The sequence below is a fragment of the Nicotiana sylvestris genome, chromosome 1 (assembly GCF_000393655.2).
Source record: "Nicotiana sylvestris chromosome 1, ASM39365v2, whole genome shotgun sequence".
Lineage (NCBI taxonomy): Eukaryota > Viridiplantae > Streptophyta > Magnoliopsida > Solanales > Solanaceae > Nicotiana > Nicotiana sylvestris.
This window is the reverse complement of record NC_091057.1, coordinates 68,533,998-68,547,954: the sequence shown is the minus strand read 5'-3', so window position 1 is coordinate 68,547,954 and position 13,957 is coordinate 68,533,998. Positions and strand designations below refer to the sequence as shown.

General features: G+C 36.2%; 3 protein-coding genes across 3 annotated transcripts; 1 reads left to right on the top strand and 2 right to left on the bottom strand.

Annotated features, from left to right (window-relative positions):
• Positions 1–3,361: 3,361 nt before the first annotated feature.
• On the bottom strand, positions 3,362–3,784 carry LOC138871008 (protein FAR-RED IMPAIRED RESPONSE 1-like). The gene has a single exon (XM_070148856.1). The coding sequence runs from the start codon at positions 3,782–3,784 to the stop codon at positions 3,362–3,364; it is 423 nt and encodes a 140-aa protein (XP_070004957.1).
• A 149-nt stretch (positions 3,785–3,933) lies between these two features.
• LOC138871003 (protein FAR1-RELATED SEQUENCE 5-like) lies at positions 3,934–4,452 on the bottom strand. The gene has a single exon (XM_070148851.1). It carries the CDS (start codon positions 4,450–4,452, stop codon positions 3,934–3,936), a length of 519 nt encoding a protein of 172 aa, XP_070004952.1.
• A 3,080-nt stretch (positions 4,453–7,532) lies between these two features.
• LOC104217175 (mavicyanin) lies at positions 7,533–10,382 on the top strand. Its single transcript, XM_009767339.2, has 2 exons — positions 7,533–8,128; positions 9,801–10,382. Exons 1-2 carry the CDS (start codon positions 7,945–7,947, stop codon positions 10,163–10,165), a joined length of 549 nt encoding a protein of 182 aa, XP_009765641.1. The 5' UTR covers positions 7,533–7,944; the 3' UTR covers positions 10,166–10,382.
• The last annotated feature ends 3,575 nt before the right edge of the window (positions 10,383–13,957 follow it).

The window sequence follows — 13,957 nt, the reverse complement described above, 5'->3', positions numbered from 1 at the left end:
AATTAACCTTAAAGCAAGTGAATTATATATATAACTATTACATGTATATATATGAATTATATATATATATATATATAATTTAGTAGTCGATACATAATTTTTTAACATTACGGTCAACTATATAGTTATATTGAACGTCTATATATACGTAGTAGCAGAGTTATAATTTCATTTTTTGCTCTTAATTATTGGTTCATCATATTATACTAAAATCATATGGGTTTACAAATCATATTACATGACATTTTTTACACCTCATGTAAACAATGTTCTCCTTATGTTTTTTGAACCAATTCCATGTACATGAATTGATTTAATGGGAATTCAACCACTGAATTAATGCGGTAAGTAAGGAGAATTTAAGGAGTTGCATAACAATTCAATGCAAGTACTCGATCAGTCCTCTCATTCATCTTTACAATCCTACTTCGTTTAATCTTCTATGTTCATTAAAGGCCAAAATTTCAAGAGCCAGAAATGGAAGGGTCCATATGAAACTAATCGTTTGAACTGGTCCATATGAAACTAATCGTTTGAAATTTAGTTTGTGAGTGACTAAAATTTTCTATAAAATATTTGAAGGGAAACAAAGGGACTCTTAAAGTAACGATTGGAGGGAGGGGAAACGTTTTTTGTCTCTCTCTCTCTCTCTCTCTCTCTCTCTCTCTATATATATATATATATATATATATATATATATATATATATATATATATATATATATATATATATATATATATCTATATTTGCTATGGAAGAAACGTTTCATATGAATGCTAACGGGTGAATTGAAGAAGAAGAATTCTATCTATGGTTTAGGATGAAATTGCCCAGATCGTACATCAAGCGCGATTATATGGTAAATTTATTTTTTTATTTTTTTAGTTAACATTATATGATTTTTACCCTATTTTTCCATTACGTTTGTGCAGTACCTTTCAAAGAAAATCTGTCAATATATTCCTCCTAGTATGGCTAAGACATTACTACGATGTAACGGGAAGGAGTGGAATGTGATTCTATCAGGTGTTGTTCGAAGAATACTCGTTAACGTGTGGAAACAATTTGTTGTAGACAATAAGTTAAAGAAATGGAGTGTTCTTTTTTTTGAACTTATAGAGGCTACATCAAGTGCAGTGATATTCGTTGTTGAAGTGCAAGAATAGGAACATCTAATGCTTAGGTTTTTCATGTACGCCTGTGTTCAACCCTTGTCATTAAAATATTTATGGATTAATATGATTTTCTTATACTTTTATCTGTTTTTTTTCCTTGTATTATTGTTATACTTATTAAAGGATAGTGGAATTATCGTCTGTGATTTTTGCTTGTTATAGTTTTTTCATGTTTATGAAAATTATTTTATATATTTTCCTAAACGACTAAAATTTAAATGACTAAAACCTCCTCAAAATACGACTAAAACCTAAACTACTGGGAAGAGGACTGGAAATTACACCTCCTCATCTTCTTTCAGATGTAATAGAACCCAGAAAAAAATTTAAAAAAAACTCTTGACAATCTTAATACAATTTGGTCATAGAGAATTGGAAAAGTCATCACGAATAACGAAAAATTGTATTAATTAATGAATCAAAGTATTGGAGACCAAAATATTAAATACAATTCAACCACCTCTAGACTCTTCGGATTAAAACAAAAGGGAAAGAACAATATTAAAGCGAGGATTCAAACCTGCGTGTGCGAGTATGAACGGGAAAGAAATTGGAGATTTGATCAACCAGCGGGTCTATGGGCATTTCTGGTTGGATTCAATATTAGCTATGAAGATAGCTACGCTTTGTCCTTATTGTATTCTCTAGTCATCTATATGAAGACAATTATATTAAGCTAAATTATCCACAACTCCAGTATTAGCATTTAATATTACAAATACCTGTCTTTGTTAGAATACAACGTAACTAATCCAAAATCGTGTAGTAGCTAATATGCCATTACAAACACTATAAGAAAAAAATTGATATGTTTAAGTTTCATAAATAATTAAACACCAAAGTTTATATAAAACAAGCAAAATTTCTTCAAAATCAAAAAGTTCTACACCAAAACAAAAACTACAATGCAATTAGGCCAATTGAGAACTCCATGTATCAGCAATATTCTTTATTATATTTCCATGTCTGGTTCGGCATTGAGATCAAACAAGCTTGATTGTGATTGTGTAGCGTCAATTTGCTGCAATTAAAATCAAACAAATACTATAAGAAAACATGATATGTTTAAGTAATAAATCAAATGTAGTCGCAAAATTATACCTCATTCACGCCTAGGGAACCATCATAATCAACGTTTGTACCTCTGCCTTGCCCATTACCCCTACCTCTACGTCCACCACCTCTACCACCATGATAGACACCAACCCTGCCACCACCCCTACCACCCCCTCCACCCCCTCTAACACCAATTCTTGCACCATTACTAGCTCCAAATACACCACGCGGCTGTGAACTTGTAAAGTAGTATTCAATTCTTCCTCTATATTGATTCAAACGCGGTCTGCCACGTGAATTAGTGTACTGGGGATCTCGTAGAGTTGTGCCTTCAGTTTCATCTGAGTCATCCTGGTCTTGGTTTGGCACGATCATTTCGTCGTCCCAGTTTTGAAGATCATGCACCATCTTTTTCAAATTATGCTTAACATATTGAATCTTCACGCTAGTGCCCAGTGTTATATCACAAGCCATGTCAAAATACTTCAACATGCTCCTGTATGTTTTATACTCAGGCGTCATGGTTGGGTAACCAACTTGATGGATCCGATTCAAGTGTGGCTTAATAACATCGCTTCTCCACCTTGTCAGTATATACCTTTCATCAATTTTATCAATCTTCTTGTGCGACAAGATCTTGAGTATATGGCAACAAAGTATCCCTCTAGACTCGAACCATTTGCAGCTGCAACTAAAATATTTGCCGATAGGTATATATTCAACAGTGTACTCAACTGGATTTCCATCATTTTTTGTTATAACTGAATAATCACTAACAATGAATTTCTCAATATCGGGGACAACTTGATGATCGTCGGGGCTACTGACTTCACAATGATACAATTTCCTTAGCTGTGTCTTGAAAAATTCATACATTGTACGCGTATAACACTGAATTGCTTGTTGGTCCCACTTGAACATTGACTCGCACACAATTTGAAAGCCATTTGACCTGTATTATGCTTCCAACTCTTTCTCATGCTTAGCGCTTATAGCTAACTCATACTGGTGAACAAACATCCAAAAGTGCTTTGATGGGTAATATATCCATCAAAGAACGCATGCATCCCCTCACTTCTTTGCGTAGATAGCATACCACCCCAAAAATACACATCAAGGTACACAGGAACCTATTTTTCCTTCTCAAAGTAAAGCTTGATGAACCAATTCCTTGTATGCAAATTATACCTTGCAATATATTCTGTGCATTTTCTCTCAAAAACTTCAACAGTAATGTTGTCAAGGACCATGGATTTAAATTCTACATCTGCAATTTTAGAAGGACGAACACCACTTAAGTAAACAGGAAACTTTGAGAATATATGCCAAATACGATACCTATGTATTGTATTTGGCATCACTTCAGCAATGGCTACCTTAATGCTCTGACACTGATTAGGTATGATCGCATCTGGATGAACATTTCCCATGGCATCAAGACAAGTTCTAAAAACTAATTTGTAACTATCAAAATCTTCATGAGACATGAGAGCATATACTAGTAAGATGGACTGTCTATGGTGATTGATGCCAACAAATGAAGCATATGGCATATTATATCGATTCACAAGGTACGTTGTATCAAAGCATATCGCATCATGGAATTGCTTATACGATGCCTTACAGTGTGAATGCACCCATACCACATTTCACAGCCTACCAATATTATCAACGTCGATTGAATAGAAAAACTCTCTATCCTTTACCTGGATTTCATGAAAAAAGTGAGCAGCGACTGTGCATCCCCTTCTTGCATTTCAAAATTCCTACTCTTCAAAATATAATTTCTACAATCCTTTGGAGTGCAACCCAAATTTTGCGGTCCACCGCGTTGAACCTTAGCAAATCTAATATTCTTGGAGGGTCTAATGCCAGATCGATCGTGAGCTACAAGATCCCTCTTCAAAGAATCACAAATAGGCCTATGTCCAGCCATCAGGCGCGATACGGATGGGAGCAAATCATGATTGTGATCGTGAACGACCTTAGAGACGCGCCAACAACCAGAATCATCCAAAATAGCAGCTAGTCTAGCTTTACAATTGTTACTCTTAGTGGTAAACTTGATTTTGCGAATCCTAGTCCTATCACAACAGTAGGTTATATACCCGACAGTGTCACCACGCTTCTTGTTGGAATTTCTTTTGATGACGGAGAATCCTCTCAGTCGTGCATGTTCTTTGTAGAATGCAAACAAAGTATCTTTATCTCTAAATCGCATTCTAGAGATTGGACCTAACCACATCCTCTTTAGTGAATTCATTCTCCATTTCCCGATCAACATCACATAACTCTAACTCATTTCTTAAAACCTGCTCCTTATCATCGTTAGCTTCTCTGTGATATTCTCCATTGGCTTAATTATCATCATCTAAGTGCACAGCAGCATCGGCTTCATCATCATCATCATCTAAGTGCACAACATTGTTGAAACTGCCGTGAGAATCAACATCGACCCATTCGTATTCATTCAACAAACTATCGTCCGATGTCATCCCTAAAGATCTGTACAACTCGTCCCTAACTCGATCAAACCTATTATCTTGGTTGATATTCATGGTTGTTGTATTTGTGTTATGTTTATTTGGATTCATATTTTGTTGCACCACCAAATTTTCTTGGTTTGAATCCATTTTTAGAGAAGGAGAAAGTCTCCGCTGGTTTATGGATAGGCAAGGAGGAAAGTGTCAGCTGGTTTAGGGTTTGGTAAGGAGGAAGTATACAAAATCGTATACCGTATTTGATTTTAAGAAAATACAATAATTTGTTAAAAATTAAAAAATGTATAATTTGTATAAAATATACATAAATACAAAGAAAATACACAAGACTCTTCATCTCCCAACATTTAATTTTTGCATACTTCAAGACTTAAAATTTAATTTTGGGTCTTGGAGAAAAAAATGTAGGCTAATTAGTTAGAGGATCATTTATGTATTTTCACTAATGTGGCCAAAGTTGGACACGCCAGTGTGGTCGTTTATATATATGGAACGTTTTTAAATTTTTCACACAGAAAGAAACCTTGGGAAAGCATTCAACTTTTGGTGCTAATTAATCCCATTGGTCCCTATATTCGTCGGTCTCTTCCTCATTTATTCATTACTTCTTTCTATTCTACTTCTTTGGCATCAGACACTTAAAGTGTGTCTTTCACATGAGCGGGGCCAAAATTTAAAATTTATGGGTTTATAATTTTTGACCGTTTAAATTAGTGGGTTCTATATTAGTTATTTATACATATTCAATAAATTTCTTAAGACAAATATAGAGTTTAAATAAAAATTACTGGGTTCGGTCAAACTCGTAGCTCGTGCTCTAGCTCCGCCCCTGATCTTTCATGATGTCTTATTGTTCATAGCAGATCTGAAACAAATTATATTTTAAAAAAATGTACCTTGTAGATTGTTTGGAACAGAAATCCAAAACAAAAGCAAACAAAAAGTCAAAAAACACATCTGGTAGAATATAATTGCAGAAGCAACAAGTTTGCTAGAGAAGTGTCAAATCTACAAGCCCTTTGAATACCCAGAAGAAGAAAAAGAAAAAGAAAAAAAAGGAGAAGAGGCGTAGGAGGAGCAGCTTTGTCTAGAGTGAACACATATTGGGTATCATTTAAACTTTTAATAAAAACTGAGTATAAATTAAATGGGGGTGACCAATTAGGATAACTAGTAAAAATTTTACCTTTTTTGAGGGAAGAAGTGAGGATCTTTCCCTAAAGTAAGTAAATCAATTGCTTTGGGTCCCACATTTATGGGTGCCCATTTTTTGTTATACCTAATAGGCAATATATAAGTTAAAAAGAAAAATTATGTGAAGTGAAAATATTTGATTTCATTCTTTAACAAATATAGAGAAGAAAGATTTGCAATAGCTATGATTTTTGTCAAGAAAATTGCATTTAAATGAATATCGAACCTGAATTTTCTAAGAAACATGTGATATATAGGAAGAAACAATTTGATGAGAATGTTGATAATGAATTCTCAAAATCTCTCGAAGAGTCTTTTAGAGTTAATTAATTTTTATACATAGTAGACAAGACGATTTTTTCTCTTCAAAATAGATTTGAACAATTCGAGGCATATGAAATATTTTTTATTTTCTATTTAGCGGTAAAAAACTAAGATCGCTAGATAATGAAAATTCGAAAAAATAGTGCCTTAATCTTCAATGCTCCTTAAAGCATAATAATCAATCTGATATTGATGGTTTCGATTTATTTTCTGAATTAAAAGTATTAAGAAAAATAGTACAATTAGAAGATAATAATTTAATTGCTATACTTAATTAAATGAAAAGATTTGATTCTTTTCCAGATGCCTATAGTGCTTATAAAATAATGTTAATAACTCTTGCTACCGTTGCTTCAATATAAAGAAGTATTTTAAAATCAAGATTGATAAAATCTTACCTAAGATAAAAAATATCTCAAGAGAGATTAAATGGATTAGCTAATTTGTCAATTAAAAAAGACTTATTAAAATAAATTGATTATAAGAAAATTATTAATAACTTTGCATTTCAAAAAAATTAAAATAGGTGTGGGAGGAAGGCTTGAGGTAGAGAGAAATATATCTGAATGGTTGGTAAGAATATAATCTTGAATCGTTGTGTTAGATTGTGTTGTCTTTATTTCTTCAGTCTTTGACATAATTTATGTTCCTTTACACCTTGAAAACAAAGTTAAAGTGGTAATAAATGTGGACTACTAACTAGCCAACAAGCTGGATAGCTCAATGACAGTGATGGAAGCAATTCCACATGAAGTGTATTCTGACTGTGTCCTCTCCTTATCATCCACCCAACCCCACCCCTCTCACTCTCTTAAGAAAAGGGTGGAGACCTGAATTATACACATGTAAGTCTACTATAATTCTATTCTTTTTTTTCAATTTATAATAATGGTATTCGAAGCAATTTGCATGGTATTCGATTATTTATATAAATACTTGTTATTTATCACCAACAATTAAATGTAAGTTTACTAAATGGTTTTCGGATTATTTTGCTCGCATCTTTATCATTTCATCAAGTGCATACCATTTGTGTAACCATGTAAGTATAGGTAGTTCCATATTTGTATCTTGTACTTGGACCAAACTTGAAGGCTTACTCTTCATCTCGACATCACTACCCTATAAGCAAATCTGTATATCACACCAAACAAAACAAATTAAATCTGACCTCTAAACTAAAAGCAACATATACTTTAATTTGTGTGAAAGAGATCTTGTGTGGTATGACTCAAACTACCCACCAATACCCAAACATCCTTTCCTTTCAAGTCTTCCAACCATAGTGTTCTAAATTCAGTCAATCACTTTCTTTTGATATTTCTGCCAAATGCCAACTATACTAAATTTTTAGGGTATTCCATAATTTAACAATTTTAAGTATCCTTTTGATTTAAAAAATAAAAATAAAAAATCTTAGGGTATCAACTTTGCTTTCAAGAAATATTCTAAAATTACTAGGATTCTTAACAAGGCATGAGGAGTGCCTCCTAGTGGTGGCGCTTTAATTAAAGAAGTCCATCATTATCAGAAGCAGCAGAAATGTATTTCTCAAAAATTCCATTTGGTTTTTCCTAAAGATATACTATATAACTGCTAAAGCAGAATGAGACTCTTCAGTTGTCTTCTCTTGTGAAACTCAAAAGCAGACCAAAAAACAGCCTCCTCTAAAAACCAAATCCCAGCATATATCCATGGCTTTTGTTCTTTACAATAGACCAAAAATGGCTTTGCTTTTCTTGATTTTAGGTTCTTTTGTGCAGCTCTCCTTTGGGTTTACTTATAAGGTTGGAGATTCCGCTGGTTGGACAACTATTGGTAATGTTGATTACAAGCTATGGGCTGCTAATAAAACCTTTCAAGTTGGTGATACAATTGGTATGCCCTTTCCTCTTCCCTTTTTTCTTTGACGTTCATATTCATACATAAAAAGATCTCTTTGATTTCATAATTCCTGGTATTATCAAACTCTTGCTTAATTTTTCCAAAAATTTGTGATCCTTTGTAAAATCTTACATTCTTGGAGGTTCTAAAAGACTCCATTTCAAGTTCCAATGTTTTCACATGGGCTTCATGTGTATAATATTTTTTGCAAAATAATGGAGGATGATTCATAAAGCTCCATTTTCTAGGTTTATTTTCTTGTTTTACTTCAACAGAAAGGAGATGTAAAATTCTTGGAAGAAAATTGAAACAGTTGTTTGTTCTAACTTTAGGGAACTCCAATAACTGGTATCAGTCCCCTCTGTTTGCCACTATCCACATTAAATTATATAAAAATATGTATTCTTTGGGCACACTTGCACTGCACAAGAATAGCCTTTTACTCTGTTTTAGCCTGAAAGTTTTTAACTTTTAGACAAACATGCACTGCACAAAAATAGCCCTTTTCTTTATAGTTGCAGGAAAATATTTAGTTTATTGTTCACACTATGTCCTTGACCACCCCCACCCCCCAATAAACTTATATCTACCTATTTTTCTGGTGTGTTCATTTTTCAATCCTGAATTTTCCTTCAATTAGTTAGTCTAAATTTGTAAATAATTCAACTTTAAACTCTTTCATTTTACTCATTCAAGCTTTTATAGTCACACAAATGTCATGACCCCCCCAAATTTTTTACACAAACTTTTAAGACCACAAATTTCAAAAATCTTTTTCTTTTTTCTTAAACTCCGTACCAAATCAAATTACTTCATATAAAATGAAAGGGAGGGAGTATTTACAGATTAGTTTTGTCAGACAAATAGTCAATTTAGCTTTGAATAAGAGTAAATTGAAGGTCCACACCTATACGTCCTCTATCTTTCTCCTGGCCAAGCCTTTCAAGAAGATGGACTTGTGGTACCAAATTTGGTGAAATTGCTGGTGCAATACTATTTTCTTCAACTATTTAAATTTCCTGTCTGCCCATAATTTAGAGTACTAGTACTATATCAAGTGTCCAAGGACTAAAATTACTAGTGGCCACGTTTAATAACTTTTCTACTTAATTTGGGTTGATATTGAATTGATTTGAGTGATCCAGTGCCATGCTTTCATTATTGAAATTTGAGTGCCCCCACTAACTGACCAAGTCCCAACCACTAACTTCTAACATGTATCATCAAGCTACTTAAAAACTAATTTAAGGCAAAACTATCTATTTATAGCATGAAAAAGAAAAGGTAACCGGGTACAATAGACCTTTATGGTCCGGGGAAGCTGCATACAATAGACCTTTGTGGTCTGGCCCTTCCGGACCTTATGCCTAGTAGAAACTTAGTGTACCGGGCTGGTCTTTAATACATATATTCTAACATCTTGATCTGTTGGAGTAACTTAAGTTGGAAATTGTGGAAGTCTAACACCTATAAAATGAACTCATATAACTTGAATAGACTAGTCATTAATTAACATAGACAAATTCAGAGCTGTGATTGGTTTTGAGATTCTGCGTACTGCTCTCTGGCAATATATATATATATATATATATATATATAAAAAGTTAAATCCTTTTATTTTTCCTGTATATAATTACTCCTCCTAACAAGGAAGAGTTTGTGACAGTATTCAAGTACAACCCACAATTCCACAATGTGATGCAAGTGACACATGCTGAGTACCAGTCCTGCAATGCATCTTCACCTATTGCAACACACACAACAGGGAATGACTCCATTGCCATTACAACTCATGGCCACCATTTTTTCCTCTGTGGTGTACCTGGTCATTGTCAAGCAGGCCAAAAAGTCGACATCAACGTTCTTCGGGCCTCATCATCGGCGTCTCCAAATCCATCTCCTACTTCCAGTCCCATCCCTGCTGTAACATCAGTGCCTGCTCCTTCTCCTAGCCATGCTTCTTATTGGCTTCCTAGTAAAATTGGTATTTTTATGTCTGTTTCCTTAGTTCTTCTTTTTAATTTTGCTTAAGGAAGAGGATAAGTCTTTGAATTTTGTAAGTCTTTTTAGGTGTCTACATGCATGGTTATGGCATTTGTCAATGACCCAAGTTGAAAACATTAGTATCTCTTGTTTCCAGAAATGTAATAATTGTGACACAGTTTATGCCAGTTTTGTCATGTGGTGATATAAAGTTTGTACAAGATTGTACTTTTCGTTTCATGTTATATCATAAATTTTTACATAATAGCTTGCTTGCTTGGATGGTTGTTATCTATTTGTATCGTATTGGTACTTTAAATACAATTTTTATTTTGATGTTACTTATATTTTATTGTATCGTTAAATTTGTCATAACGTAACAACAAAAAATGTTATTTTATGTAACGACAAATTTGCTTTTTTCTCCCATCTTGCCCTTCTTTATTATCAAATAAGTATATTTTATCCTTATATTTTATATATAATAATTCTATTCTGTATCCTATTTTTTCTTAATAATGTTACACGTTTATTTTTCATATTGTTGGCATCATGAAATAACGACAAATATTTATTCAAACATTGTATTCAACAACCAATACGATTCAATGCAATACAATATAATACGATATATCATGCATTATGAAACAACACGTAATAATCATCCGAACAAGCCGTAAAGCTTGTTGGTTCTTTTGCTTGTTAAGGGGAAAATGTGAGTTATTAGGTGAATATTTTATGCTCAAATCAAATATTCAAACATAAAATATTCTAAGTATTTAAAAAAATGTATTTAACCATCTCCTGACTATTGATGTAAAATGAACGTATTTGCGACTTCTGCACCAATATGTAAATTGTTGGGATTGTTGGGAGCTTGTTTCTGGTTTTCAAGTGTTTCCTGGGAGCTAGAAATCGGAACAGATTTTTGGGGCTTGTGATTGTTGGTTTGCCTCTGAGTTTTCACCTTCTGATTGCAGATTTTACTTTGATTTATCTAGCTGATTTTTCCTCCCATTTAGTGGTGCATCTGTTTCAATTGAAAAAGAGCAATCGCTTTGCTCTGCTTCTTTGCTTACCAGTGGTAGCGGCGATAGCTCCTTCTGGTTTTTTGGGTCGTGGTATTTTCTGTGTTTTCAGGAATTCTCGGAGTATTGGAGACAAGTTGGGCGCACGAGCACTGACAAAGGAGAGCAACCTGGGCGAGTGTCAGCAAGGGTGGTAGGAAGTGGGCGGGAGCATACAACTACATCGAGCACAGCAAATCAGCCACAGGTTTTGTTATCGGGAGTTGGTACCTCCTGTTTTACTGTTTCCCTTTTGGTGTTAGCTAAATTACTGTTACTTTACTTCGCAATAGTTAAACCTTTAAACTAGGATACTAGTTACCACGTGTTTCCTTCTAGTTTGATTTGTGTACATTGTGCACTAGCGAGTCTTCTCTAGATTGTTGTAGGTGTAGTGGCTACAGTCTGGGATGATAGAATAAGGGCATGTCCTCGGGTGGGGCAGAGTGTGGGGTGGGGTTCAGGGGGTGGGTCGGGTAGCAGGGGAGGTAGAGGGGGCAAGGGAGCCTATAGGTTGAGAATCGGGTCATGGAACATAGGTTCACTAACGAGTAAATCCATAGAGTTGGCGAAAATCCTGCAGAAGAGGAAGATTAATATAGCGTGTGTCCAGGAGACTAGGTGGGTCGGATCGAGGGCGAAAAACGTGGATGGGTATAAGTTGTGGTACTCTGGTGTCCTGAGGGGTAAGAATGGAGTGGGTATCCTGGTAGATAGCCATCTTAGAGAGTCCGTGGTAGAGGTCAGGCGGGTGAATGATAGGCTAATGACTATTAAGTTAGTGGTGGGTGAGGGTACTTTGAATGTCGTTAGCGCGTACGCACCACAAGCAGGCTTGGATGAGGATATTAAAAGGCAATTTTGGGAGGGGTTGGATGAGATTGTTCGTAGTATACCGCCTTCTGAGAGGTTATTCATAGGAGGAGATTTCAATGGTCATATTGGGTTATCTGCAGGTGGGTACACTGAGGTGCATGGCGGATTTGGTTTCGGAGAGCGGAACGGAGGGGGCATTGCGCTGTTGGACTTTGCCAAGGCTTTCGATCTAGTCATTGCAAACTCGAGTTTTACGAAGCGGGATGAACATTTGGTTACTTACCAAAGTTCGGTGGCGAAGACTCAGATTGACTATCTCCTCCTCAGGAGATGCGACAGAAGGTTGTGCGAGGACTGCAAGGTTATCCCAGGTGAGACCCTCTCAACGCAGCATAGGCTTTTGGTGATGGACATTTGTATTAGGATAAGGAGGAAGAAGAGGTCAGTACAAGGACGCCCCAGGATTAGGTGGGGCGCCTTAACTAAGGATAAAGCTAAAGAGTTGGAAGGAAGGTTATCGGCAATGGGAGCTTGGAGAAGTAGTGGGGACGCAAACACAATGTGGTCGACGACTGCGGACTGTATAAGAAAGGCGGCGAGAGAGGTGTTAGGGATATCTACGGGACACTATGGTGGACACAAAGGAGATTGGTGGTGGAATGCAGTTGTCCAAGGTAAAGTGGAAGCAAAGAAGGCGGCTTACCTAAGGTTAGTAGGGAGCACTGACGAGGAGGAGAAGAGAGAGAACAGTCAAAGGTATAAGGTAGCTAGGAAGGAGGCGAAGATGGCAGTGACGGAGGCTAAGACGACAGCTTTTGCTCGTCTGTATGAGGAACTAAGGAACAAAGGTGGGGAGAAGAAGTTATTCTGACTCGCTAAGGCGAGAGAGAGGACAACTCGGGACCTGGACCAAGTGAGGTGCATAAAAGATGATGACGGCAAAGTTTTGATGGGAGATGACCAGATTAAGAGGGGGTGGCAGACCTACTTTCATAAACTTCTAAGTGGAGAAGGGGATCAGGATACTATACTTGGGGAATCGAGGAATACTGACAGTCACCATGAAGTAAGTAATTGTAGGGACATTGAGATCGATGAAGTCTTGGAGGCAATGCGTAAGATGAGAAGGGGCAGAGCTACCGGGCCAGACGAGATTCCGGTTGAACTGTGGAGGTGTGTGGGTCAAGCAGGCTTGGAATGGCTTACTGCATTGTTTAGTGTTATATTCAAGACTAATAGAATGCCTGAAGAGTGGAGGTGGAGTACAATGGTCCCGTTGTATAAGAACAAAGGTGATGTCCAGAGCTGTAACAACTATAGGGGCATCAAATTACTAAGTCATACCATGAAAGTTTGGGAGAGAGTGGTAGAAATGAGAGTGCGAAGGACGGTGTCTATTTCAGACAACCAGTTCGGGTTCATGCCGGGACGATCTACCACAGAAGCTATCCACCTTATTAGGAGGATGGTGGAACAGTACAGAGATAAGAAGAAGGATCTCCACATGGTGTTTATTGATCTGGAGAAAGCGTACGATAAGGTTCCTAGGAAGGTCTTATGGAGCTGCTTAGAGGATAAAGGGGTCCCGAGTAACTATATTAGGGTGATTAAAGACATGTATGATGGAGCTAAGACTCGGGTTAGGACAGTAGGAGGCGACTCTGAACACTTTCCAGTTATTACGGGGTTGCACCAAGGGTCTGCGCTCAGCCCATTCCTATTTGCCCTGGTGATGGATGCACTGACTCATCATATTCAAGGGGAGGTTCCATGGTGCATGCTATTTGCTGATGACATTATTCTAATTGACGAGACAAGAGGCGGCGTCAACGAGAGGCTAGAGATTTGGAGACATGCTCTTGAGTCTAAAGGTTTCAAGTTGAGTAGGACGAAGACGGAATACCTCGAGTGCAAATTTGGAGTTGAGCCGACGGAAGCGGGAGTTGAAGTGAGGCTT

Bases quoted from the DNA above. Each gene is read 5' to 3' on its own strand.
- LOC138871008 (XM_070148856.1), bottom strand. From the start codon at position 3,784: ATGCCATATGCTTCATTTGTTGGCATCAATCACCATAGACAGTCCATC.
- LOC138871003 (XM_070148851.1), bottom strand. From the start codon at position 4,452: ATGCGATTTAGAGATAAAGATACTTTGTTTGCATTCTACAAAGAACAT.
- LOC104217175 (XM_009767339.2), top strand. From the start codon at position 7,945: ATGGCTTTTGTTCTTTACAATAGACCAAAAATGGCTTTGCTTTTCTTG. The intron at 8,129-9,800 runs GTATGCCCTTTC...AGTTTGTGACAG, and splicing joins TCAAGTTGGTGATACAATTG to TATTCAAGTACAACCCACAA.